A 27,517-nucleotide genomic window follows, 5' to 3' on the forward strand; every position below is an offset into this window, starting at 1 on the left:
GCCCTTGTGGTCTCTTCCAACTCTATGATTCTATGTCACCCCTTGCATGCAGAGCTGTCAGCCTCTCACCCTTTTTTGAAGACCCACCTTTGTGGAGTGTTCCCTCAGCCTCTTTCCCTCTCTCCTCGGGAGTCCTCCGGGCAGCTACTGTTACCGCCCTTGATCTCTGAGCTGCCCACCCCCCACTCCAAGGAGAGGTGCCTCCTCACACTACCCCACAAGGGCCTAGGAAGAGGATGCTCACAGCCTTAGTGGCCCATCAGAGATTGACCAAAGGTTAACATGGGGCCAGCACCTTACCTTGGGTGGCAGCAGTGGGCGCTGCTGGGCCTGCATGGCGGAAAGGCTCCCCTTCAGCACCAGGCACTCAGCTCCCAGGCAGGCCTTGCACACAGCAAGCACAAGAAAGGCCAGCACAGCACCTGCCTGCCTGCTTGTCCGGCCTCCTAATTGTCTGTTCATTCCCAACAGCAAGGCTGGTGGCTGCCTGGATTTCCTCACCTACTTGCTTACTCTGAGGACTCCTCAGCTCCTGGCAACCAGCACCCCTTTGTCAACCCAGAGCCACCATTCGCCTGGGGAGCTTGTAGCCAGGGCTGCTGCAACAAACAGCTGTGCAAGGGAAGGAAAGGGGGACAGAGACCAGTGTTGCCCGCGACACCCCTGACCATCATTCAAGGCACCCCAGGTTGCCACAGCACACTGGTTGAAAACCACTGGTTTATGCCAAAGGAGAATGATGTTTTAATGCAAGTTTTGTCTGAATGTGTATTAATTTGATTTAATCCCTTCTTTTCTCCAGCTAGCCCTGCAGAGCTTTGAAACTGTCCAGAAACTGTTAAAGGTAAATATTTACTTTTGGGGAAGTAAGAGTCATTTTAAGTTCTGTGTTGTTCAACCTTTGATTTCCTGATGTTGTTGGACTGTAACTCCCATCATCTCCAGCCAGCTTAGGCCAATATTCAGGGATGATGGAAGTTGTGGTCCACAGGTGTCATGAGACCCATGGTTGAAGATACTGTTTAGAGAAGGAGATACGAGATAACTGGAGAGAAGCTTGGGGTGCAGAGAGGTAGCCAGAGGTTCCTCAGTCCTCTTCAGCTTTCCCCTTCTGTCTTGGGATGGGGGCTTCTGAATGGTCAAATTCAGCATACATTGGCCATGCCTGCCCAATAGAATGTTTAGCAATGGTTCTGATATTGCACAGCCTCTGTATAGCAGTGTATTAATGTATAGTAATGTATTAAGCCCAGGATAGAACTATAATGGGTGCATGTGTCTCTCTGTATGTGTACCTACAATAGTTCCCTAGTCACTTGGAGGCAAATGCATGCTCGCCATAGGTGATCAACTGTGCTGTTTTGTGGTGAAGGGTTCATGTAACATTAAGCCATCATTTAGCATCACTTCCTTACAAGACCAACATTATGGGCAAAAGTTGGGATCCTGTCCGCATTGACTTGTCCTCTAAATAATGGTGGCTGGTGCCCATTGGGACTAGTTGGACCAGAAAGCAGGGACCCCAAACAGTATGTGGAGGCAGAGGCAACTCATTTTAGTTTTGATCCCATCCTCCTCCCTGCTAAGTTCTGAAAGGGCAAAATGAAGACCCAGGAGGAGGAGGAAGCCGACAGGCTAGATGAAAGTAAGAGGGCAGGCAGTGAGGGCTGGCAGGAGGAAGATTGTGGAGGTGGGGCTTGAATTAGTTGGCTCTGCCTGTCTTAGGCTCTGTCTCTGCCTTCCACCCTACCAATCCCAGCAGCCACCACTGCCTGGCTCTTCACATCTCTGTGTGTACTGGCTGTGCCTGCTGATACAAAGGAGCACAGGTTAGATCAGTGACATACAGAGATGCAGCAGAGACACTCCTCTGTGGATAAGTGCCTTGTGCTTACATTATTCTACAAGGGGCAACACTAGAGGCAGAAGCTGACAGCCAGGGCCACCACCTCTGGACGGGTTGTAAGGGAGAAGGCAAATGGGTGGACTGTCTGGGAGCAGACTGAGATTAGTGGGGCATTGCCCTATCATCCTAATGGGCCAGTCTCCACTGCTTTGAAATAACCCCTGAGGATTCTGGATCACGTTCTAGGGCACCCACTTGATTCGTATCACGTCCTGGCCTGTGCCCCTTCTATCTTAAGCTGTGTGAACTGAAGGGGTTTGCTAGAACATATCCAACTCTCCCCTGAGCTTTGCAGATGGCATGTGGATCATATATAGAGAGCAAGTGGGGTGGGGGGTGTTTGACCCTCCAGATGTTCCTGTACTACAGCCCCCATTATCTTTGGCCATGCATGCTGGGGCTGATGGGAGTTGTAGTTCAGCAGCAGCAGGAGGGCCAAAGGTTCCCTACACCTAATAATAAGAGTCAAAAGGAACTTCAGCAATCTTGTGGTCCACCCCTCCTGGCCAATGCAGGAGTCAGTGCAAGAAGACCACTGGGGTGTTGCTGGACTTTTTTTGTTTTCGAAGGAAAGCCTGTCTGCTTCCTGTCACTCATTGTCGAACTCCTTGCCTTTGCAACTTGGTTTGAAATGTGAGTGCCCCACTTTTTCAGTTATCCACCACTCTTCGTTCCTTCCCCCTCTTCCATTTAGCCCTTTACCTGGATTGTTCCTGGCGTGTTGATGGGAGGAGAGAAGAAAAAGTCTGAGAAAGCCAGGTAGGACATCACTTTCATAAAACCTGTAGGGGTTATTTTTTTTTAGTTCACTCTTTCTCCTCCAGTCCCTTTCATCTGTCACTCTCTCTCTCCCAGGGTGCCTTTTTTTTATTAGTGGGGAGAGAGTGACTTTGGATCAGGCTGTGAGTACCCCCCACTGTGGATCTTACAAAAAATGGACAGCTGAGCCAGCAGGAAGTGTGTTCATCTTTCTCTCTCTGGTTGTAAAATGTTGATGAGCTTCTTTAGCCTGTGATCCCTGTCGGTGTGTGTAAGATTCTTTCTCTACTCTTCTCCGCTCCCCTCCCCCCCCCCAAAAGATCTGCTGTTCCACCCAGGTCTCTTGCAAGCTCTTCTGTTTGCTCAACTGATGGGACAGGGAAGGAACATAGCTCAGTGGCAGAGAATCTGTTTGGCATGCAGAAGGTCCTTTTTTCAGTCTGCAGGTTGGACTGGGAATGTTCTCAGTGTCTGATACTGAGCTAGATGAACCCAATTGTCTGACTCAGTATAAGGCGACTTCTTATTCAGAATGACAAGAACTGGGATCTTGGAAGTTATTTTTTAGAGGAAAGGACTATGGCTCAGTGGTAGAGCATCTGTTTTGCATACAGGAAGTCCCCCGTTCAATCCCTAGCATCTTCAGGTACGGTTGGGAATGTGCCCTGCCTGAAACCCTAGATGATGCTCAGCTAGAAGGACCAATGGTCTGACTAGGTATAACACAGCTTCCTATTTGTTTGGAACCATGCCATGCTTTTTTTAAGAGGGAAGGACTGCACCAACAGTCCTAGAGCATCTGCTTGCATGCAGGAGGTCCCAGGTTCAATCCAGATGGGTTTGGGGATGACCCCTGCTTAAAATTTTTGAGAACTGCTGTCAATCAACAAAAACAATACTGTGCTTGAACCAATGATTTGACCTCTGTATAAGGCAGCTTCCTATGTTGCCATTTTGCAGTAAGAAAGTGTGTGAGTCTTTCTTAAGAGTCAGAAAAGGGCAGCTTAGATTATGTGTCTAGAACTACCTTGGGATTCCACTCTCATCGGGCCCTTCAAGCATGACTAATGGTCAAGGATGACAGGAGCTCTTGCACAGCTACATCCAGAGGATCACCATGTTGGTTATCCCTGCCTTAGATCTTCTGGGGAAATTCTGCTTGTGCCACATTCTATGAATATCACAGGGCGCTAAACAAGAAGCAGTCACCCCTGCACAGACACCCTTCCCTCTGCCATTTGTGAAGCAACAGCCATCAGCTGCTTCAGACATCTCGTGAAGACTAATCATTTTCCCGACCCATAAGATTGGACCCCTTTAAAGTTTGAGTTCCCTATTTTTAAATTTGTTTTTACATGCTTTCATGCTACTGTTTTACTGATTTATGCCAATTTTTTCTTTCAACCATGATGTTTTCTATCTTTATGCTGTGTTCTACTTAGAAGCTCTTTGGGTGGGGGGTTTGGAAAATTGGCAACTTACCTGTTCTGGATGGGGTTGTGCTCCCTCTGAAGGACTAAGTTCATGGTTTGGACAGGGGTAGCCTCACCGCTATAGTCCATGTACTGGGAACCTTGAACCTGTAATGCTGTAATACTGTAATGCGTTCTATGTGGGGTTTCCCTTGGGTTTGATTCGGAAGCTTCAGCTGCTGCTGAATGCTGCAGCCACATTGCTGATGGGAGTTTCGGGTCAAGAACATGTGACACTAGTATTAAAAAAGCTGCACTGGCTGCCTATCTGCTACTGAGCCAGGATCAAGGTTCCTGTTTTGTTTTACAAAGTCCTGAACAACTTGGGTCCAGGATACCTCAAGGATTCTGGTTTGGAAGCAGAACTGAGGCTGGCTTGGCTCACCTGAGTTACAAAAACCATGAACCTTGGCAAACAAAAATGTTCAGTGTGTTGTATGTGTCAGGATTAGAGATCACAAAGGGATGGAGGAGCTTATGAACGAGGTGTGATCTTTTGTTAACAGTTGGCCAGTTTTACCCATGTGTTCAATCACTCTTCTGAATTTTTTTTAATTAAAAAAAATAGATTACGCAAAGGAATCAACATCCTAATTGCCACTCCTGGGCGCCTGGTGGACCATATCAACTCCACCAAATGCATTCACTTCCGCCACATCCAGTGGCTGATCCTGGATGAGGCAGACAGGTAAGCAGTCCTGGCTGCATCCTCAGTTGTTGGAAATACCTGCCCATGAGGGAGGTGGGATCTTTGCACTCCTTATGAGACAACACACAGCAGGTAAGAACATTGAAAGCTGCGTTATATTGAGTCTGTCTAGCTCAGCATTGTCTGCACTGACTGGGGGTGGCTCTCCAGGGTTTCCCCCAGCCCTTCCTGGCAGGAGATGGTAGGGACTGAGCCTGGGGCCTTCTGAGGATGCTCTGCTGCTGAGCTCCCATAATGCCAGGTTGCCACCATGAACCAGGAAAGTTGGATGTGTGGCTTATCCTCATGCTGTTCCTCCCCCCCCCCCTTCATTTATCTCTCACCTGTGTTTCAGGATCCTGGATCTGGGTTTTGAGAAGGCAGTCACTGCAATACTGAATGCCGTAAATGCTGACTGTGAAAAGCGGCAAAACGTTCTTTTGTCAGCAACGCTTACAGAAGGTGATTGCTACATTGGTGCTCATATTTTCTTTGCAGCAGCCACTGTGGGAGGTGGGGCAGATGGGAAAGTTGTCGTTCTACTCCAGCTCTAGCTGTTGACCAGAAAGTCATTGGTTGCATGGAACTTCTTCCCCCGCTCCTACCCGCACCCACGTGAGAGACCTGAGTGGGCCCCCAGCAGCTCTGGCAGGGGTGAGGGAACCTTTTTCAGCTCAAGGACTGATTTCCTTTCTGGGCAACTTTCTAGGGGCGACATGCCAATGGTGGGAGGAGCCAGGGGTAAAGTGTGGGATGAGTGCAAATGTAAATTTTACCTTTTTAGAATACACTAGTTTCTACACACACACACACACACATGATCAGAGTTCAAGGATACATCCCAGCCAGGCTAAAGCACTCAAGAAGGGTATGAAGCAGAGCCAGTGAAGGCTGTGGTCTGGGGAGAGTTCCAAGGGCCAGACAGAGGCCTAGAGGGCCACATTTGTTCCTGGCCCTGAGGTTCCCCACCCCTGAGATACAGTTTTCAACCAGTATCTCATTAATATTTGTAAGCTCCTCTGGGAGCCATTTCATGTTGAAGAACAGGATAGAGAAACAGTGATACTAAATAAATATTCCTCCCCTGCCTGAAATAGGAGTCTCGAGGTTAGCTGACATCAGCTTGCATGATCCTGTTTACATTTCCATTGCGGAAGGATCACTGGGGTCAAACACTTCCAAGACAGAAGCGTGTGCTAAGGAGGATGCCACTGTGTCTCCAGTGAGCCTGGAACAAAGAGGATTTGCTGTACCGGAAAACCTCCAGCAGAATGTCGTGGTTGTCCCAAGCAAGCTAAGGCTTGTGACGCTGGCAGCATTTATCCTTGGGAAGTTGAAGGTGAGGCTCTAGTCCTGTTGGCTGACAGGTTAATAGGTGGTCATTTCCCATATATTTTCCTACAGCATGCTTAAAGAACCCCTCTCTTAAGGGTTTATTGTTTAGAATGTAATAACATAAGAAGTGCCTGATGGATCAGGCCAGTGACCCATCTAGTCCAGCATCCTGTTCTCACGGTGGACAAAAATGAGATGCCCCCAATGAGATAAACCTGTGAGTAGGACCCAAGCACAAGAGCAGTCTCCCATCCTGTGGCTTCCATCAACCAGTATCCAAAAGCGTTACTGCCTCTGACCATGGAGGCCAAACATAGTCATTGTGATTCGTAGCCACCCATAATAACCTTATCCTCCATAAATTTTTCTCCTCCTCTTTGGAAACTACCCCAGTTGGTGGCCATTGTTACATCTTGTGAGAGCAAACTCCATAATTAGAGCGCTGTGCAAAGCAGTCTCTTTTGTCTGCCCTGAATCTCCCAACGTCAGTTTCATTGGATGTAGTTGAATTTTAGTATTATAGGGGGGGAGGGGGGAATCTCCACTTCAGTTCAATCCAGCTTGGATCAGCCCAGTCGCCCATCTAGTCCAGCATCCTGTTCTCACAGTGGCCATCCAGATACCCATTATGGGAAGCCCACAAGGAGAACCTGAGTTCAACAGCAACTTCCCCTCCTGCAGCTCCCTGCAGTTGGTATTTAGAGGCCTGCTAGTAGCCACCAATAACTTTATCTTCTGTCAACTTCCCCCCACCCCTCCTGCGGAATTCCACAGAACACTCAGCCCTTGATTTCTGTCTGTTCTTATTCCCACAGTTTGAAAAATGCAACAAGATTATTGTCTTCTTCTCCAGCTGTGAGCAGGTGGAGTTTCACCACACCCTCTTCCACAAAGTCTTGGCTGTGGACCTTGAGCAGCCGTGGCTTCCTCCTTCGCCCTTGACGTTCGCACGCTTGCATGGTGACATGAAGCAAGAGGTGAACTGCCTACTTTCCCAATGCCCCCATTCAGGAGCCGGCCAAAATTGGCTGGAGGTTTTCAAAGGCAATCAGGAATCCTGCTTTTTCCACGTGCCATTTTTGGGAAATTGTTCTTTAAAAAGAAATGGGGCTTAGTCCTACTCAGAGTAGACTAACAGATAGCCCTGACTAAATTAGGTCTATTCTTTTGGTGGGTCTGTTCTCGGATACTATCCACAGCCTAATGGTGAGTAAATGGTCTATATAGCTTCAGTATTGACTGACTGGCAGCAACTGTCCAGGATTTCATACAGGGCACATTTCCCAGCTGATGGTCCCGGGGATTGACCTTGAGACTCTCTGCATGTGAAGCAGCTGCTCTGCCACTGAGCTGTGCTGCTTCTTGTGTGTGAGAGAAGGAGGAAATGTGAGAGCTGGCGGGTAGTGGTTAGAGAGTGAAGCTAGGGCTGAGGAGACACGGGGGTTCAAATCCTCACTCATCTATGAAGTTGTCATTGGACAACTTTGCTTTTCAAAAGGACTTTGGGTGCCTCAGTAGGGTGCCTAAACAGGAAGAGGCTCTGTCACATTTCTAAGTTGTGTTGCAACTGGTACACCTTGAGAAATAAAGAAGCTGCAGTTATGTCCTCATCTGCTCCTTCCCCGTGGCACCTGGAAATGTGCTTTTCTTGCCCTTGGAATTCCCAACCTCTCTCCAACCCGAGAGAGGCAGAGTCGGCTTGGCTTTGCCTGATGCAAACCCCAGCTGTTAAGACAACCAAAATGCCACTCCAAAGCCAGCAGCAGAGGGAAGGTCCTGCCTTTTAGGGCCCAGTGTGCAATTAGCCCTCTGTATCTTCGAATTAAGGGCATTAATGGAACTAAATTGTGCCTCCCATATGGTGCTGCTGGGCACAGGCTGGTCTCATCAATACAAGGTCCTTTCCTTGGGGTTTGAGGGCAGCTTGGCCTAGTTGCTTTCTTCGGCGCACACTGGTGCATCTAGTTATATCCTCTTCCATGCCTCTCATTAATTATCAGCCCCCCACCCCAGCTGACAGGGTTTGTTTATTTATTTATTTTTAAAACCTCTGCAATTTAGGTGCAAAAGTGCCTTTAATATGAGATGCAGATTTGGCTCTTAGGAAATTGCCTTATAATATATTGAGTGACACCACTGGTCTGTCAAGGCTTTATCGTTCCTGCCAATGAACAGCATTAAGTAAACAAGAACAGGTGAGGTCTCTGCAGACTGGAGGTAGCCAAATGTTCCTATCTTCGAAAAGGGGGTGGGTGGGGGGGAGAAGACCCAGATACCTACTGACTTTTGAACTTGACATCGGTACCAGGAAAGGTCCTACAACAGACGGTCTGTGAGCACTTAGAAAAGGATATTGTGAATACAGTACTAAGACCCAGCACAGGTTTCCCAAAAACAAGTTAGGCCAGACAAATCTCATTTCTTTTTTTTTGATGGAGTTACCAGCTTGGTGGAATTCTGTGGACATAGTATATCTTGATTTCAGTAAGGCTTTTGACAAAATCTCCCATGATACTCCTGCAAAGAAGGTGGTAAGATGTGAGTTGAATAAGGTAACTTGTTAGGTGGATTTGTAGCCAGAGCCCATACTAGCCCTTGAAGGCTAGTGTGACAGTAAATTAGTTAATTTAAAATCTAACAGTCAATATTATAGGGGAAAGCCATGTCTCAGAGTTCCTCTTTCATCCCTGTTGCAGAACTAAGATAGTATCTAACCAACAAGTTTTCCCATTGCCCAGCCCCTTGTGTTGAAATCCCCTTCAATGATTAACCAATTAAATGGCTTTAATTAATCTACTTATTTGTGTAGCGCTATCCAAGCACAGTTTTCGTTAGAGCGGTATAAGATAGGTCCCTGCTGCAAGGAGCTTACAGTATAAATAATTTAAAAACCAATTAAACATGCATCATATTTGGTTATTTATAATTAGTTTGCATAATCTTTTTTTCCCCTCAGCCTCTCACATTGACAGGTCTCATAGGCTCTATCCAAACCCCCAATTCCTTTGTAACCTTTCATGATCCATGTCCTGCCCATCCACAGGATTAATTTTGCTCACGGAGCACACGGATGCTTGCCTCATAAATCCCTTCATTTCTTTTAGGAGAGGACGTCTGTCTTCCAGGACTTCATGCAATCAAAGACGAGCATTTTACTCTGCACAGTAAGTTCTGGATAATAAGTTGACAGGAGCGGTTGAGCAGTATATTGCACCAAGCAAGCTGGAGTTAACTCTACATTAGCAAAACAGGATCTCCACAGGAGTGTCATGTCTAATGAGTACAGCAACTCAGGTCTTGCCCCCATGAGGCAGTTGCTGAGACTAAACATCCTGCCTCCCCACTCCCGGTTATGTCTCCTCCTCTGCAGGGTTTTTTCCCCAAGCGGTCAGAGACTGCCCCTGCGTGCCTGTCTTTGCTTCTCCCATTTTATGCCTCTCCTGGTTCTGGGGGGTGGGAGGGAGGTTGCTTATTGCAGCAGGAGGGAGAAACACTCATACCTCTTCACAAGCATGACTCATCTCTGCTTCTTTGCTTCCCTCCTTTTCTACTTCAGCTTCTACCTCTGATTCCGGTCTGCCGTCTGCCACAGACTCCCTGCTGCCTAAACCCTATTACCTCTTCAGCTTCTGGCACCTCCTTCTTCTTCCTCTTCTCTCTCTGACCACTCATCATTATCATCCCATCCCTTACCCACTACCACAGCTCTGAGCCTTCTTCCCTTGGGTTTTCCCCAGCTGGTTCCTCCTACCATTCTTTAGCATCCAACCAGTCCCTGGCATAGCTTTGATATGAGCAAGTATAATTAACACCCAGTTTATCTTGTCATCTGGCAGGGAAGGGCATGGAATGAATTCAGGGTAAGAGGAGTCCAAAATAGAAGAGGAGTGAGGACTGCATGCCCAGTGGATTTCCAGTTGCCATGTCTGTTGTCTGTCTAGTTCTGATTAACTTAGAAAACTAAGAATACTGAGATCAAAGCACAATGACCTGTTTTATTATAAACTCAAACTCACTTCAAGGGCGGATAGAAGACCATCACTGCTTGTGGGATGCTAGTAACCTCTCTCTACTGCTTCAGACTGCTGCATCACTACACAATTTGCTCACTTAACCGTAGCAGCTGTTAAGCCTGGGAAATCTGTGTGTCTCAGTGATGGCTGCCTACCATAAATGTGTAAATTAACAGCAATCAGGAGCCGTTGGAGCTGAAAAGTTCTGGCCACCTCTGACGTTCTGGATTGCCATAACGTGGCTTTGCTTGATGATGATTATTTTTTAATTGGAAAATGGTTGCAAGTTTTAGGAATAGGAGCAAGGTGGGCATCAAAGAGTCCTGCTGGATCAGGCCCAAAGGTCCAGCAGCTAATTCCCTTCCACTGCTGATAATTTCCAGTGCCTGTAGTTGCTCACTAACCAAGCAGGAAGAGTGTAGCCTCCTCCTCTTGTCTGTCCTCAGCATCCATATTTAGCAGAAGACTCCCCTTGGGTATAGCAGCTACCGGTATATTTCCAATTGCCAGAGCTGTAATGTGGCTAGTCCTTATGGATTTCCAGTTGCCATAGTTGAGGTCCTGTTTGTGGGCTTCCCATTGGGACACCTGGTTGGCCACTGTGAGAACGGAATGCTGGAGTAACCTGGCCTCCCTTGATTTGAACAAGCAGGATTGGCCAGCCATACCGTTTGGGACCGTTTGGTGCAGCTATAGCAGTCTACCTCCAATGAAAGACTTTGTGTGGGTTTTTTTGTTTTGATTTTGAATTCATCCTATCTGAGTAGTGAGGAAAGCTGCTTGGGTTTTCTGCCTTCAGGTCCCAAAATTATCTTCTCCTGAGGACTAAAAGCCTATGCTTCAGACTTTCTCTAGAGTGCATGAGTCCCATGATCTTGTGTTTGCCGTTTGCTGTCCTAACCAGTATGTTTCCCCTGGATCTCCTGTTTATTTCCCTGTGCCAGTTTCCACGGCACAAAAACAGCAATTACACCCCTCCAAAACCATGGAATTAATAGTAGAAGCCAACCTTTCTTTGACTAGTTGGCATTTTTCAAATTTTGAGAGTGTTGGGGGTGCCAGTTAAAAAATGGCTGCCATGGAGTGGGCGTGTCATGACACCAAAATGACTTCTGTGGAGCACAGCGTAACACAGAATTAAAGAGAGAACCACCCCCAACAACTGCTTACCATGGGAAGTCAGATATGCCCTGTTGGTCCTGATTATGTACATCACACACACACACACACTGTCTAATAACAAGGAGCATTCCTCAGTATGAGGGAAAATATATGAGGTAGCCACAAAGAAATCGCTTAGTGTGTGCCTGCACATTTTGCCGCATAACTTTCTTTCTAGAAGGGCTAGAGACTTGCTTTTTGTAAAAATAATAATGAAAAATTGGTCTGGGGCACCTGTCCAGAGGCAGCCCTGAAAACATTCAAGGTTGGTAACCTCTGATGTACACAATACTGAGCTAGATGGCCCACCAGAGTTTCCTATGCTGTTCCTATGCAGTAATTGTAATTTTTTGCCTAAACACGCCAATTAACGTTTGAAAAACAGACCAGGGCTTCTCTTGCAAAATGTCTGTGTTTTCTCCTTCACTGAAGTTCTTTGCTTGCCTTTCTCAGGGAGGTGCCCCTGCTTTTTTAAGGGGGGGGAGCAAGTTCAGTGAGAGGAAGATCATTTTGGAGATTTGTTTGCCTGTTAACTCCATCACGCTAACTCAACCTGCCAGTTTTCTGGCGGGCGCGGCCAAACGCTTTCGCCCTCTGACAGCTTTCTGCACTCTCCCCCTCTCTTTCCTCCTCCAATCGTGCAGCCCAATCTGTCACTTGGCCGACGGGGGTCCCTTCCCCGCTGATGGCTTTCGACACTCAGCTGTAATAACTCTTGGCAGGCTGGGAAGGCATGAGAGCTCCTACCTTCCGCTTGGCCCTCTCTCTTCCCACCCCCCGACTCTGCCTCTATTTCTCGCTTCTCCCTGTTTTAGCTAAAGCGCTTTGTGTGTGCCTCTTTTTGGTAAATAAATGAGTCATTTTAATCCAACTGACAGCCTGGCACCTGAACGAGCTGCCTTCCATCTGCACCTTCTAGGCCTTGCGGAAGCTGCCAATTGTCAAGACTAAGGCCTTCAAGGCCTCACCACTGAGTGCCCTTTCAGGAACGACTTCATCAGATTTCTTCCTCTCTCTTCTGTCCCTAAATCTTGGGGGTGTTGGTGGGTCCTGAGCATTGGGATTGTATACAGGATCCAAATTTGGAAATATTTTTTAAACACCCCTGCTTCAGCTCCAGAGCTCCAGAGGTGGAGATGGAAGTGCAGCAAACACAGAAAACTAACTTGCCCATTCATGGTATTTATACCAGGCCAGGCCAATCCAGAGGCTTCATACTACTGGTAATACATGGGTTCTGCTGTTCCTTTCTCCACCTAAGGGGAGCTTAGGTGCACATAGTCCCAGTCACTGCATTTAGACCCCAGCCTTTGCTCACAAGGGACCTTTTTGATCCCAGGGTTGCTGATAACAAATTTTGTGACCTCTTAAGCCACCAGGCTCACTGATTTTTATTTTACTTCCTATGCGAAAACTCCAGCCTGCAGTTCTGGTCCTTGAGTCTCTCCAGGTCCCACCCCTTCACAAGCCCCACCCTCTTTTCCCCAGGCCACACCCTCTTTTTCTGCAGGCCACGCCCTCTCAGCAACCTTGCTTCAAATCCTTCTCCAGAGATGTGTCTTTGAACTCTAATACTGTTGTGCCTTTGCTTTTCTGGATGGAGGATAAAAAAGAGAAGTATGTTTAGAAATTAGCCAGCTGTACAAAGGCAATTTTTTTTTGTACTCCTTGTCTGCCCACCACTGGCACAAGGCCCCTGAACAATTGTCCAGAAGAGAAAGTGGCCATTGGGTTCCTGTCCCTGGTTTGGTGCAACAAGACAAGGAATCTTGAATGAGCATTGCAGCAGCTAGACCCTGTTGTCTCACACACCACCCATTTAGGAACTGGCTTCTAAAATGAGACACAATCTCCATTCCTTGCCAAAATGGCACGCTCAGTGGTCCTGGAAGCTGTATCCTCCTCTTAAACAAAAATTCAGGTGTGGGGGGCCGGTCTCAGCAGTGAGTGTAATGCTGGAGAGAGAGGAAGTGGGACCAGCCAGTAAACTCATGCCATGGACTGTGTGCCCTGGGGTCTCAGAGCCCTCATCAGACACAGAAGGGAATAGCAGCCTACAATTCCAGCTCCTACCATTGGCTAGCCATTTGAAGCATCTAGATTGGTCATGCCCACTATCAGTGTCCTGATTGCTGGGTTAGGGGAGAAGGTTAATGGAGCAGCACCTTCTGCCCCAGGCTGGCAGAACGTATCCTCTAGGTTGGCTAGACTGGTGTAAATACCAGAGTCCTGATCCCTTCTGCCTTTGCCTGGTTGAGGGAATGGTGCCCTCATGGCCTGTTTCAGATTTCATTTCAAGGCCTCACTCAGGCATCGTTCTCCTTGGTGGTTTTGTTCCTGTTTTGAAGGGTGGTAGGACAGAGATCTCGATTACTTGGAATGCTCATTTAACCCAAGTTCTCGCCACCACTGTCCAGCCACCTTCTCCTGGGAACTTTAGCCAAATGAGATGATTTGGTTGGTGTGCGATATTACACACACCCCATTAAGTTCTCATAACATTTTATGGGAGTGCTGTTGCCGTTCGCAGAGAATCTGGCCCCATCTACACTATACACTTAAAGCAACATCATACCACTTGAAACAGTCAGGCCCTCCCCCAAAGGATTGGGGGAACTGTCACTTGTTAGAGGTACTGAGAGTTGTTAGAGAACACCCACCAATTCCCTTTCCAAACTTAAAATTCCCAGCATGTGTTAGCAACCAGTCCCTTTTCCTAGGGAACTCTGGGAACTGTAGCACCAGGAGGGAAATAATGACTCTCTGGAAACCTCTCCGCACCCTTAAAGCATGATGGAAACTCTAGTTTGTTACTTGTGCTGAGAATTTAAAAAAGATACCCTTTTGGATCTACTATTGCCTGAGAGCCCTGGGAAGAGGAATTGATTGTTAAACTTCTCTCCGGGAGGGGGGAATAGGGTTTTCATAACAACTCTCAGGGCCCTTAACAGCAAACAGATCCCAGGTTTCTTTGGGGAAGGACATGGCTGTTTAAAGTGGTATCATAGTGCTTTAAATGCGTAGTACAGATGTGGCTCTAGTTGCACCTGCAGAATCAGAATGACTGTGCATGAGGGGTGTGAGTGAATGAAAGTGCGATTTGTGTTGGGAGGCAGCTGGTTTTAATTGCAGGAGAAGAGAGCGAAAACCATGCTGGCGAAGAGCTGTAACCAGAGATGATATATTTGCATACTCATTACGGCTTTGCATGGTGTTGTGCCTTGATCTGCTTAAACTAATAACCTCTTTTGGCAGTGTATCTGCTTCATCAAGTGGACTGGGAACAGGCGGCGACTCGACGCCGGTCGCGGCTGGGTGTAATAAATCCCCCTTCTTAACTTGGCAGCTCCTTAAAACTAAATCCAGTATCTTGGCATAATGGCATCTAATAAGCTGAAGCGATCGGTCAAATCCAATTTAAATCCCTTAACCCCCCCCCCCCTTTTTGGCACTATGAAAGGAAAGCTCAACTAGGGTTGGGTTGGACCTGGATGGAAAGTGTTGTTTTATAGTTATCCTCTTCCAACACTTGTGATCGCTAATTGCAATTCCAGTTGGAGAGGGCTTTTGAGGTTGGATCCTGCTTGCGGGTTTGCTAGAAGCATCTGGTTGGCCATGTGAGAACATGAGGTTGGTCTAGATGGGCCATTGGCTTGATCCAGCAGGACTTTTCTTGTGTTCTTATTTGGCATTAGGGATTTTTCACCCACCAGTATAGGTTTCCATGCTGAGGAATGCATGAGCCCCAGATTCTGCAGCCCAAGTTTTGTTGGCATATGGTTGGAGCAAACCTTTAAATAGACAGTGTTCAGGCAGAGACTCAGTATGAAATAAGAAAGCTTCTGTTTATCAAGGGAAGTCCATTTTTTGATAGGAAGTTATCTGGTGCTGGCTAACTAACTAGGAGAAACAAATGAGCCAGTTTGCCCCTCAGGAAGGTATATCCAGGTAGACTTCACAGCTAGAGGTCCAAGAGATATTGGAAGAGGGTGCAGTGTAACTCAAACAACTTGAGCTTCAGCACAGAGATCAAAGGGAAAGATACAGGTTAGGACTCACACCTCTGGCTTGGTTCAGGTGTACAATTTTGTTACTCTGAGAACAAGTCCTTTGCTTGCACACACTTCCCCTTTCCTGCTTGGCTTCAAGAGAGTTAATTCCTAGTAAACAATGGTTTGCACTTTGCCTTGAAAAATCTGCTTTAAGTTAGTGTTCAGAAACAAAATGCAAACCATAGCTGCCGGTTCAGATGTAGTGTGTCATTTGTTGAAATCAAGAATGTAGGTGGAGAAGGGAGTTAATGAGCATAGGACTCATTCTTAATGTTACATCTTTTTCGTATTTTTCCTGAAGTATGTTATTTAAAGCGCTGTGGATATGCATTCTTCATGGTGCATTGGGTTGAAATATCTTTTTATATAACAACTTATGAACATATGATCTTGCAAAAATTTATTTGATTTAATTATCCAACTTATTGGGAATTGTTGTTCACGGGCCCTTGCTAGCATACAGTGTTACCTCTGGTTACGTACTTAATTCATTCTAGAGGTCCATTCTTAACCTGAAACTGTTCTTAACCTGAAGCACCACTTTAGCTAATGGGACCTCCCGCTGCCACTGCGCCGCCAGAGCACAATTTCTGTTCTTAACCTGAAGCGTTATTTCTGGGTTAGCAGAGTATGTAACCTGAAGCGTATGTAACCCAAGGCACCATTGTATTTTTTTAGCTCTTCCCTTTTGTGGGTCTATAGGGGATGTTCTTATTTGAGTTTAGAATTGTTTCCTTCTTGCAATAGCTTTTTGGAGGTTAAGGTTCTCCCCTTTCTCTACACCCTGTTTTCCATAGAGTGCCAATCCCCAGTTTAGTGTAACATCTCCACTGTTGATTGATTGTAATTTGCTCCTGAACACCTTGGATGAATGACAGGATAAACAATAATAAATGTAGTGAACCTAAACCTTTATAGTCTAAAAACTGAGCTCATCATACCTTGTTCCTTTTCAAAGGACGTTGCTGCTCGGGGATTAGACCTGCCACAGGTTACCTGGATTGTACAGGTAAGTTTTTCTTTCCTTTATTTCCTGTGCATGTGTGTGTTATGTGATGGACGGGTCGAGGGATCAATCCTCAACATCATGGAAACCTGCTGCAGAGCTCCATCAGGAGTGGGCAGGTATCAGGCTTGCTGATTCTACTTAGGTTTTTAGCTAGACCTCTCAAGATCCAAAACCCAGAATCAGCCTCTGGCATAATTCTTTCCCAAAGGTCATTTGCTGTGCAGGATGGTTCTTAACTGGAAAATTGGGCCTAGGACCTTCTGCATGCAAAGCAAGTGCTCTGTGATTGAGCTACACCCCCTTCCCAAGGCAGCGTATTGCCAGGTTGGGGGGGGGGGGTAATGAAATCCTGAAATCCCGTAGAGGTGCTGCCAGTCACCAGCTAGGTGGACCGAATGCTCTGACTCAGTGTAAGGCAGTTTCCTATGCTACGCATCAGAGCAAGGACATATCCCAGCCAGGCAAAACCGCTTAAATCAGGGCAAGTGAGGGGTGTGGTCTGAGGAGTGTCCAAGGGCCAGTCAGAGAGGCCTGGGAGGCTGCATTCAGCTTCCCTACCTCTGGCATACAGGCACACACTTGCCCCCATGTGTGAGCATGAACATCTCACCAACATAAATGCTTTCGCCAGTCCTAACAGCAGGTGTTCCACTGGCCTGTAAATAAGAGAGCAGTGCTTTTTCTGCCATAAGATCAAGGGTGGTTTAGAAATTTAATAAATAAATAAAATAAATGCTGCCTCCTTCCTGAATGTTCATGCCTCTTTTCAGGTGCAGGATTGGCTTGCAGGTTGACAACCCCCCCCCCCCAAAAAAAAAAATATATATTAGATGACAGTGTGTTGGAGACCCTGGGGAAGTTGCTGCTTGTCCAGAAGGCTTGGCTCGGTCATCCGGATAAACCCGAGGAGAGACCTGTGGGAAGCAATTAGATTACTCTCTGTGTGTCTCGGGTGGCCCTGCAGCCTGTCGAAGGCATGCCAGAGGGCACAGGGAAAAATGATGGAACGGGGCTGTCACTGATCGGTCTTTGGGTTTCTGATGAGGGAATAAGCAAACGGCAGAGTAAGCTCACACTAGAATCTGCCTTATTCTCAGGCCCCTGGTCTAGCTAAGTACACTGACTGGCAGCAACACTTCAGAGTTTCAAGCAAGGGGTCTCTCCCAGTGCTAGCTGGAGATGCCATTGGGGATTGAACCTGGGACCTTCTGCATGCAAAGCAGAGTCTCTGCCACTGAGTCTGTGCGGTGCTTTCCAGGAACATAGGAAGCTGCCTTATATGGAGTGAGACCCTTGATCTGTCTAGTGCAGTGTTGCCTATACTGACTGGCAGCAGCTCTCCAGGTTTTCATGCAATCGTAAAATCATAGAATCATTGAGTTGGAAGGGACCCTGCAGTTCGTCTAGATTCCAGTGCAGGAATCTCAGCTAAAGCATCCAGGGCAGAAGGCTGTCCAACCTCTGCTTGAAAACCTCAAGTGAAGTAGAGTTCACCACCTTCCAAGGGTGTCCATTCCAATGTTGAACAGCTCTTACTGCCAGCAAGTTCTTCCTGGTGTTTAGTCGGAATGTCCTTTCTTGAAGCTTGAACCTATTTGTTCAGGTTCTAGCCTCCAGAGCAGGAGGAAACAAGCCTCCATCTTCCATGTGACTGCCCGTTAGATATTTGAAGATGGCTATCTCCTCTCCCCTCAGACTGGGATATCTCCCAGCCCTGCCAGGAGATTTCGGGGATTGAACCTGGAAGTTTTTGTGTGCAGAGCAGATTCTCTGGCACTCAACTACGTGCAGTTCCCCCCCCCAAAGAAGGCAGTTCAGAAATTAAATTAATAAATATGGTGCCACTACAATATGACACTCACCTTCAGGTGTCCTTTGAGTTCTCTGCCCTTGATTCCTTTGCTTGCTAATTGAAAGCATAAACTGGAACCTGTTGCAAAAAAAGACAGTGCGTGTTTTGAAATTATGGGGGGGGGGGCGGCAGGCAACTCGATCGGTCGGTCTGCGAAACCCGATTCGCACATATGAGTGATTGCCCCGTGTTGTAGTCCATCATAAGGAATTGACCTTGCATGTGTGAAGCAGTCCTGCAAGTATATGGAATGCAGCTTCCCCCCCCCCCTTTATCATTTTTTAACATTTTGAAGCGTGCACTCAGTGTACCGGTACATACACGGTAGCAATGTAATGTGTGAATCAGCCATCAAATGCCATGCCACTGTAAAGCTAAGCCTATGTAAATGCATCTCTCTGCTGAGTAGCAGGTCTCGGAAAGCTATAAGCAAGCCAATTACTGACTACTTAAGCCAATATAATTTTAAGGGGAACCAACTCAGGTGCGCGCTCTGGGTTTATTTGTCTCGCGCCTATGGCGAGCAGCTGATGCATATTAAGAAAGGAAGCAAATAGGTCACTGATTCCCCCACCCCCGGCATAGAAACAAATTTTGTTTTTTTAAAAAAATTGGTGAGAAGACAGCTTGGCCAATGTGTCATATTCATATGTCAAAAAAAAACCTTGTTATCACTATAGCTGTGAATGATGGTTGCGGGGATATGAGGATGATGGGTTCTGATAAGCCATTTCTTTTCTTGGAAAAGGAAGCTGATGTGACCTGGGATTTATTTTTCTAAATGACCTCAGACACAGCACTCTCTCTGATAATTAACCACCCATGCAATCTGCTAATTCCTTCTCTTCCCCTCCACTCCAAACTTCCTCTCTCTCTCTCTCTTACATTATTTTTTTCTTTTTCTTTTTCTTTTTGAAAAAAAGTATAATCCTCCAGCTTCGCTTGCCGAATACGTCCACCGTGTTGGGAGGACAGCTCGGATTGGCAGTCACGGGAACAGCCTGCTCATCCTTGCACCTTCAGAGGCAGAATATGTCAACTTCTTGGCTTCTTGCAAGATTAAGTGAGTCACAAACTCCCCCCCCCCAGCACTACGCTCCTCTCCAACCAAACTTCCTAGCTAAACCAATAATAAGGTATCTGCACTGCTGTGTCTCATTACAAATGGATGGTAGTTGCTACCTTCTTTTTAGCAGGATGTTTTTAATGACAGCCGAAGTATGATTCTCAAAGAGATTAAAAAAAAAAATCATTACAAAAAAGAATTAATGAAATTCTCAGTTGGTTGACATCCTTGTGTCTCAGGAGACAATGGAGGAGTGTGCCTTTGGGGGTAAAGGCAAGCTATTGGGAGGTTGCAGCGCTTGCTATGGCTGTAGTGACCGATACAGGAGAAATGGTGATGATGATGATGATGGTGATGATGATGAAACCAGTGCTAGTCCTACTCACAGTAGACCCACTGAAATTGGTGGACATGGCTAATGTGGGTCCATTAATTTTGGTGGGGCAATGCAGAGTAGAACTTAGTTGGACACAACCGATCACTTATTATAATTAATTGTTATTGTTATTAATCGTCCATTAAAAGAAACCATTGCATGGAAGCGAGAAGGTTTAAAACAACAGGAGAGGTTTGAATAGATGGGGGAGGAAGAAATAACTGATTTTTTTAAAAAATGTTTTGACAAGGAGATATAGTGGAGATGGGTACAACACAAAAACCAACACCAAAAAGCTTACACAACAAAGCAGTTCTCAGTTCCCTTCTAGCTGTACTGACCGCCACTTTATTCCTCCTCTATCCATGCCTTACTCAAACCTCTGCCGTTGTTTTGTACTGCAACTTTCCCCTTCTCATTGTCCTTCCGTCCCTGCTTTACTCAAAGCTCCCCCTCTTCCTTTACTCAGCTGCCACATGGGTGAGTGATAAAGCAGCGCTAAAATATCACTTCACTCCTGGTAGCAAATGTTGCCTTCAGGATGACGTTCCAAATAGAATGTAGTAATTTGCAGCAAGTATTTTATTAACAAGCAAACACTCATGTATGTACAGCATCCATCACTTAGCCTTCTCTAACTGAACGGGCTTGCTTTTAAGATGCTATTCATCTTAAACATGTAGGAACATATATCTGCAGAAGTAGGAGAATAAGGAGGAGGTGGTGTGGAAATGGTGGTGGTCTGTTTGCAAGGGGTAAAAGGAGGCAAGAGGAGTGGGGGAAGTGCAGGTGAAAACAGGGGAGTGCAAAGGAGGGGGTGCAGAAAAGGACACCAGGGGAGGAGTGCAAATGGGGACAAAGATGAAAATGGAGGTATGAGAGTGGCTGCAGAATAGAAAGAGAAAAACAGAATAGGAGGTGGCCTCATAATTGAGTAAAAAGTGAAAAGAGTGCTCAGTAGTTACAACATGTGGTAGAGGAGGAGACTTGTTGAGTTATGCCTTCTGGGTTTGTATGTTTAAAGCTTTTCTGTTGATGTGAGGCCCTGTCTTTGCTGATGCGGTAACATTTCCCCCCCATATAAGTGGAACCTGCAACAAAAAGTTGCAGTGCGGTGTTTTCCTGTTCAGGGTGCCAGCCTGTCAGCCATGTCCTCTACCACTATAATCCATTCCATCTCCCCACCCCATCTCAGTTCCCCATCATTTCTCACCAGGAGTCAGTCACCACCATTCCATGCCCCCTGTGTGTGTTTGGAGGTGGGGGGGGGGTGGGACGGGGGTTCTTTTTCAATATTTATTGTACTCCTGCAAGTCTTGAGGTCTCACCAAGCCTGCTGCTACTTCACTCTTCTTCATAGATGGTGCTGTTTGGCTCGATAAACTGGCCTAGGATAATCAATTTGCTGTATATAGGATTAGGTGGTTCAGTAGCTCTAAAGTGCTCCACTTCTATAGATAATGCTGGGATTTCATTACTACCAATGGCAGCAATAGTAATAGAGAGGGGTGTGCGAGAGTGTGTAAGCTAGTCTATGGTACAAAGGTGATTTTTTTTCATTTGTTGTTCCTCCCATTTTCCCCCCGAGTCCTGTTCATCATGGGCATGAGGTCTCTGATAAGTTGCCCAGAATTGAGTGTGCCCTTGAGCTGTAAAAAAAATTCCCCACCCCAGTTAGAAAAGGCTCCCAGTGTCTCCCAGGAGGACTGGGGGAAATCTTAAGGGGACAGGAGTCAGGACCCCTTTGTTGTGGGACAGGACCTTGGGTTAGTGGAGTGTTTATAAAGTCCTTATTTCAGAATCTGTGAGCCTAATTAGGACAGGTAGGTGCTTCTTGCTGTGTGATAGTTATCTATGTGGAACTGGATTATCCCTGTGTATAAGTAAGAAGGGACTGATAGCAGGCTATGGGCTTAATGGATTACAGATCAGATCCGGATAGACAGTTCCAAGCCCAGGGCAACACGTGGCATCAAATCTAATTGCCCTTTCCGTTCATAAATGGAGCCTGGTGGAAATTTATCCTGACAATTTCAGTGTGGGAAACGAGGCAGAAGAATGGCCATGTGCTGGTCTGGCGCATAAACTATTGTGCTTTGAAAGCAAAGCTGTTCCGCCACCTTCTGAAAGGTTGGTCGCCTGCCTCTTGTCTCTTTTTAAACTAATGAAGCTTAATGAACTGATGTAACTGACAACAGTAATAATACGATTTGGGCACATTCATGGGAGATAGCAATTTGCTCAGAGCTAACTAACGCAAACAAATTGCTGTATGTGTCTGACAAGGTGATCTCTTAAGTCCATGAAAGCTTAAGCTGTAATAAATTTGTTAGTCTTTTTATTTATATAGAGCATTTGTGTCCTGCTCTTCAGGTGAAAAGAGTCCCAGCACGATTTACATACAATGAACTAAAACATTACCATTCCCACGCAAAGATTTAAAATCTAAAAGATGCAACATAAAAGGAAAAGGTGATGGAGAGGGAAGAAGAAAAAAGCAAATTTAGGTACCACTTTTGTGGACCAGAGCCCACTTCATCAGATGCATGAAATACTACTATTATATTGACCGGTACATATATACACATGGGTGGAGGGAGAGAAGATGTTAGCAGTGTGATCAGATGGATATGTTATACAATATAAGAAACACAAGACTGTTGTAAGTGCTGGTTCTGCTCAGAGTAGGCCCATTGGAATTGATGGACGTGACTAACTTCAATGGGTTTGCTCTGAGTAATGCAACCCACAGACTGTGATAAAGCTTAAATGTACATAAGAACATAGAATGAACTCTGCTGGATCAGGCCAATGACCCATCTAGTCCAGCATCCTGTTCTCACAGGGGCTAACAAGATTCCTGTGGGAAACCAGAAACCAGAACCTGAATAGAAGAACACTTTCTCTCCATGTGGTTTCCAGCAACTGATACTCGGAAGCATTGATGCCTCCAGCTGTGGAGGCAGAGCCTAGCTGTCTTGGTTAGTAGCCATCAATAGCCTTCTCCTCTATGAATTTGCCCAATGCTTTTTTTTAAAGCCATCCAAGTTGGTGGCCACCATTCCCTCCTGCAGGAGTAATTCCATAGTTAGCTGCATGAATAAGTTCTTTCTTTCTTTCTTTCTTTCTTTCTTTCTTTCTTTCTTTCTTTCTTCCTTGTACATTTTTGGTAAAATGATATACAGTCATTGCTCAGAAAGCAGCATTGTCGCTTACATACAGGCATTGGTAAACCAATAGCAGGATTTAAAAACGGATTCAGGCCACAGGTGATGGAATTGAACTTCTTGATAAACTGTAATCCAGCAGTTTCACACAGGAAACCCCCTCCCCTTTATCTTGTTCAAGACTGGCTTCTTGCAGCAGAATGTTCTTGCAGGATGAAATGTTAGATAGGAAAATGCTACCTGTATACTGAGTCAGACCCTTGCTCCTCCCTCTGGCTCACTTTTGTCTACGCTAGCTGACAGCAACTCTTTAGGAGTTCAGACAAGGAGTATTTCTCTTACCTGGAGATGTTGGGGATTGAACTGGGGCCTTCAAAGCGGGTGCTCTACCACTGAGGTGCGGCCCTTCCCCCACACAATAACGTAGGATTCTAGTCCTTATAAAGGGCTGCATTAAATAGGAACATGGGAAGTTGCATTACACTGAGCCATACCCTTGGTTCATCTCTCTCAGTATCTGCAGCGGCAGTTCCTGGGAATCAGGAGTGAGAAAAGGGCTAATGCCCTTATGCCCTTGCTTGTGGGCTTCCCAGAGACAACTGATTGCCATTGTGGAAAGACAATGCTGAACTAAACAGACAATTGGGTCTGATCTCGCAGGGCCCTCCTTACATTCTTAGGAGTTCATAGCAGAGGCAAGAGACAAAACCAACAACTTTGTGATTCATGGCACGGGCTAACCTGGGGAAGTAAGGCCCACCGAACCTGGCAGGACTGCCTTCTGAGGAAACATGGTCCAGATCTGGCTTCCATCATTGCTCACCACTGCGCTAGATCTCAGTAACCCCCTTTTGGTTCTTCTTGATTATATTAAGTCATAAAATTAAGATATGAATGGCAGAGCACTTTTCTTTTTTAAAAAGAAGAAGAAAAAGAAGTGGTGTTTCCCCCACTGCTCTGACACATTTGTGAATGAAAACGTCAAAGCCTCCCCCCCCCTCCCCACTTGACAGTGATTTCCTGGAGATATCAAGATAACACCCCCCTTCCTCCAAAATTACTCCCGCTACCCCTGCCATTTCTCTCCTCACGCTTGGCATGCTGCCAGCTTGCAACCTTGCATATAAGCGAACTTCGTTCACTCAGCAGGGAGCACGTCACAGAAAAAGGGGCTGAAGCTGGTGTGTGTGTGTGTGTGTGTGTGTGTGTGTGTGTGTGTGTGTGGCTTCATGCCTTCACGGGGATCCGCTTTCTTTTATAAACTTCGTTAGGCAGCTGTTAGGAAATAAAGCAATCGTCTGATGAGCTGTCGGCGAGGAAGCCCCTGTGCTGTTCTTACAACAATGCAATCCTTTTCAACCTGTCTCCCCCGCAACCCCCAAACAACCGCAAGTCTCAATCGAAGGAACCAAGAGAGACATAAGCAAACACACACACACAGAAAAAGAAAAAATTACACTTTAGAGCTGACTTCCCCTCCACTTTTCTTGTCTATTTCTCCTTTGAAACGTCAGTTTCATTCCATGTGGATGCAAAAGGATGCTAAATTTTAAAGGTGGGTATGTATATGAGAAATCGGGGAGAGGCAGGATTGTACAAAATGCTATCATGGTCTTAAGGGAAAGGTTAACGGAAGATAATCCAAGGTTCAGATAACAACTACAAAACCCATTTGCACTGAGTTGATACCCAGGACACTTGGGTGAAGGTTTTATGGATTGGTCTCTTGTTTGCTGCTCTGGGCTCTTTAGGGAGGAAGGGTGAGATATGAAATGAATAAAAAAAAATTTTTTTAATAATTATTGACTAGATGGAATTGTGAACAATTTTGTTTTTCACACCTCATTTGCCTCTCATAATATTAAAAAGGAATTATTATGGATCAGTGTAATTTTTTTAAGCCTGCAGGTGCGCCTGCTGTCATTGATGAGCAGCAAACCAACCAAGCTGCCATCAGTGGTGCTTCTTACCCTCTGTAAAATAGAGGCAGGGAGGGGTCTGTCCTCAGAAGGATTGTTTGAAGGAGGAAGGGAAGAGAGGGGATGTCTTGGTGGCTAAAAGGTAAAGGGACCCCTGACCATTAGGTCCAGTCGTGTCCGACTCTGGGGTTGCGGCACTCATCTCGCGTTACTGGCTGAGGGAGCCGGCGTACAGCTTCCGGGTCATGTGGCCAGCATGACAAAGCTGCTTCTGGTGAACCAGAGCAGCGCACGGAAATGCTGTTTACCTTCCCGTTGGAGTGGTACCTATTTTTCTACTTGCACTTTGACATGCTTTCGAACTGCTAGGTTGGCAGGAGCTGGGACCGAGCAACAGGAGCTCACCCCGTCATGGGGATTCGAACCGCCAACCTTCTGATCAGCAAGCCCTAGGCTCTGTGGTTTAACCCACAGCGCCACCTGTGTCCCACATCTTGGTGGCCAGCCTGAACTTAAAGCAGGAGTTGTGGGATTTAGCGCTAGCAACTCTACAACAATAGCCGCATTTTAAAGACATTCCATCCCTCCTACCCCACGAAAAGGGCAATATTCAGAAACCATAGGTAAACATTTTGGCCTCATTTATGAGGAAGGACTGTAGCTACTTTCCCTACACCTCTCTCTTGGTCCTTCCCATCTGCAACAGGGAGATGACAATATTGGTGTGCCTTACAGGCTCGTGAGCATTTTGGATTGAGTGTGTGTGTGTTTATGTGTGAACACATGAACACCAGGGCAAGATGGTTTGAGTATATAATGCCAATCCTGACCTGACTGTAATGGCTGCCAATTAGTTTCTGAGCCCAATTCAAAGTGCTGGTTTTGATCTATAAAGCCTTAAAACAGCTCAGGAGGGCAGTACCTCAAGGACTGCCTCTCCCCATATGAACTGGCCCAGACCCCATGATCATCAACCGAGGCCCTTCCCTTGTGCCCCCCATGAGAGCCCCAGAGGGTGACAACATGAGAACAGGCCTTTTCTGTGGTGGCTCCCCATTTGTGGAAGTCTCTCCCCACAGAAGCTCATCTGGCAACTTCATTAAATAACCTTAAGCACCAGGCAAAAACATTCCTTTTCTCCCAAGCTTTTGGCTGATTAAACCATCTATGACCTCTTAACTGTATCTGGTGTGTGTGAGGGGAAGCTATTGGGTTTTTTTCCTATTATGTAATGTGTTTTTATGTTGTAATAGATAGATAGAATAAGCACCTGGTATTTTGTGTGAAATACCTGGATGGAAGATAGAGAAAGAGAGTATTTCTATAGAAACTAGCATACTGTAGAAAGGTAATATTTATATTTGTTGCTTTCTTGCTCATGGCCCTGCCCACCACTGGCATGTGGCCCTCGAAAGGTTTCCCAGAAGGGAAATGTGGCCCTCAGGCTGAAAAAATGAAGCTACCCACCTTCATTATAGCCCAGCAGAACCTGAATGGCACTGCCTTGGGCTACCCTGGATGTAGCACTTTTATTTTATTTTTAAAGTGCCATTTCCAGACATGATTTAATAATTATTTTTAAAAAAATGCGCTAAAAAACCAAAATCTAGAGAAACATGAGTGATCTTTCCATCCCTTGTTTTTCGCCTTCCAGTGTTTCAGAGATGAAGATGGAATCTGTCCTGTCCAGCTTGATGAAAGATGACCGTTTCAAGGGCAGCCAGAGGGGAAATAAGGTGAGTTCTTATGGAAGAGGGAACCCCTCTCTCCCTCCATGTTTCCTTCCTTTCTAGGGAGGAAAGTTAAAAGGTTTGCAGTCCTTTCTCCTGGTTACAAGACTCATTACTTCCTGGGATGCTCGATGAGAATAGACCTTACATTTGGCCCGCCAGCTCTGGTCTTATACTCTTCACTTAAACCTGGGTATGAGGATTAGGTGAATGACCTGTTCTGGAGGGAGATGAAGGACCAGGTTCACAGTCTGGGGATTCTCCTCCTCCTCTTCTTCCTGTTGTTGTTGTCAGACTTATCATCTGTCCTTTACCAGCAGATCCTAGGGCTGGTTACGGCGATTCAAAATTCAGAATTTAAAACAGTCTAAAATGAGTTGCAGTCCCCTGAAAAGCACACACTTATCAGGTGTCAAAGGCCTGGCAAAGAGGTGCATCTTCAGCATTCACTGAAAGCTGTGTGGGAAAGTGCCAGCCACACGTCTGTGGTGAGGAGATTCCACAGAAAAAGTCCTCTGCAATCCGTTAATGATGAAGAGTGGGGTCTAAATTTGACATTTCATCACCTGTGGATGGCAGTGTTTGAGGAAGGTATAGTGGGAAAGATGAGTAAATGTCTACCCTGCTACACGCCTTCCTTAAGTGTTTCTGCCTGGCTGGAATGTGTCCACGGACTCTGGTAGAGCCAGTGTGGTGTAGTGGTTAAGAGCGGTAGACTCGTAATCTGGTGAACCGGGTTTGCGTCTCCGCTCCTCCACATGCAGCTGCTGGGTGACCTTGGGCTAGTCACACTTCTCTGAAGTCTCTCAGCCCCACTCACCTCACAGAGTGTTTGTTGTGGGGGAGGAAGGGAAAGGAGAATGTTAGCCGCTTTGAGACTCCTTAGGGTAGTGATAAAGCGGGATATCAAATCCAAACTCTTCTTCTTCCTCCTCCTCTAGCTTGCCTGGATGGAGGATTTTGTGTGTGTGTGTGTGTGTGTGTGTGAGAGAGAGAGAGAGAGAGAGAGAGA

At 46.2% G+C, this 27,517-nt stretch overlaps 1 protein-coding gene across 2 annotated transcripts in view; it reads left to right on the forward strand.

Moving 5' to 3' along the window:
• DDX31 (DEAD-box helicase 31) overlaps nucleotides 1-27,517 on the forward strand; it is a 65,970-nt gene that overhangs the window by 9,910 nt on the left and 28,543 nt on the right. For both annotated transcript variants that reach the window (XM_033137479.1, XM_033137480.1), the window contains exons 8-17: nucleotides 803-844; nucleotides 2,601-2,665; nucleotides 4,706-4,825; nucleotides 5,181-5,287; nucleotides 5,923-6,164; nucleotides 6,976-7,137; nucleotides 9,265-9,324; nucleotides 16,345-16,395; nucleotides 19,171-19,310; nucleotides 26,430-26,511. In XM_033137479.1, the coding sequence (XP_032993370.1) occupies nucleotides 803-844; nucleotides 2,601-2,665; nucleotides 4,706-4,825; nucleotides 5,181-5,287; nucleotides 5,923-6,164; nucleotides 6,976-7,137; nucleotides 9,265-9,324; nucleotides 16,345-16,395; nucleotides 19,171-19,310; nucleotides 26,430-26,511 (1,071 nt within the window). The remainder of the gene's footprint in view (nucleotides 1-802; nucleotides 845-2,600; nucleotides 2,666-4,705; nucleotides 4,826-5,180; nucleotides 5,288-5,922; nucleotides 6,165-6,975; nucleotides 7,138-9,264; nucleotides 9,325-16,344; nucleotides 16,396-19,170; nucleotides 19,311-26,429; nucleotides 26,512-27,517) is intronic.

This window comes from Lacerta agilis, chromosome Z, assembly GCF_009819535.1.
Source record: "Lacerta agilis isolate rLacAgi1 chromosome Z, rLacAgi1.pri, whole genome shotgun sequence".
NCBI lineage: Eukaryota > Metazoa > Chordata > Lepidosauria > Squamata > Lacertidae > Lacerta > Lacerta agilis.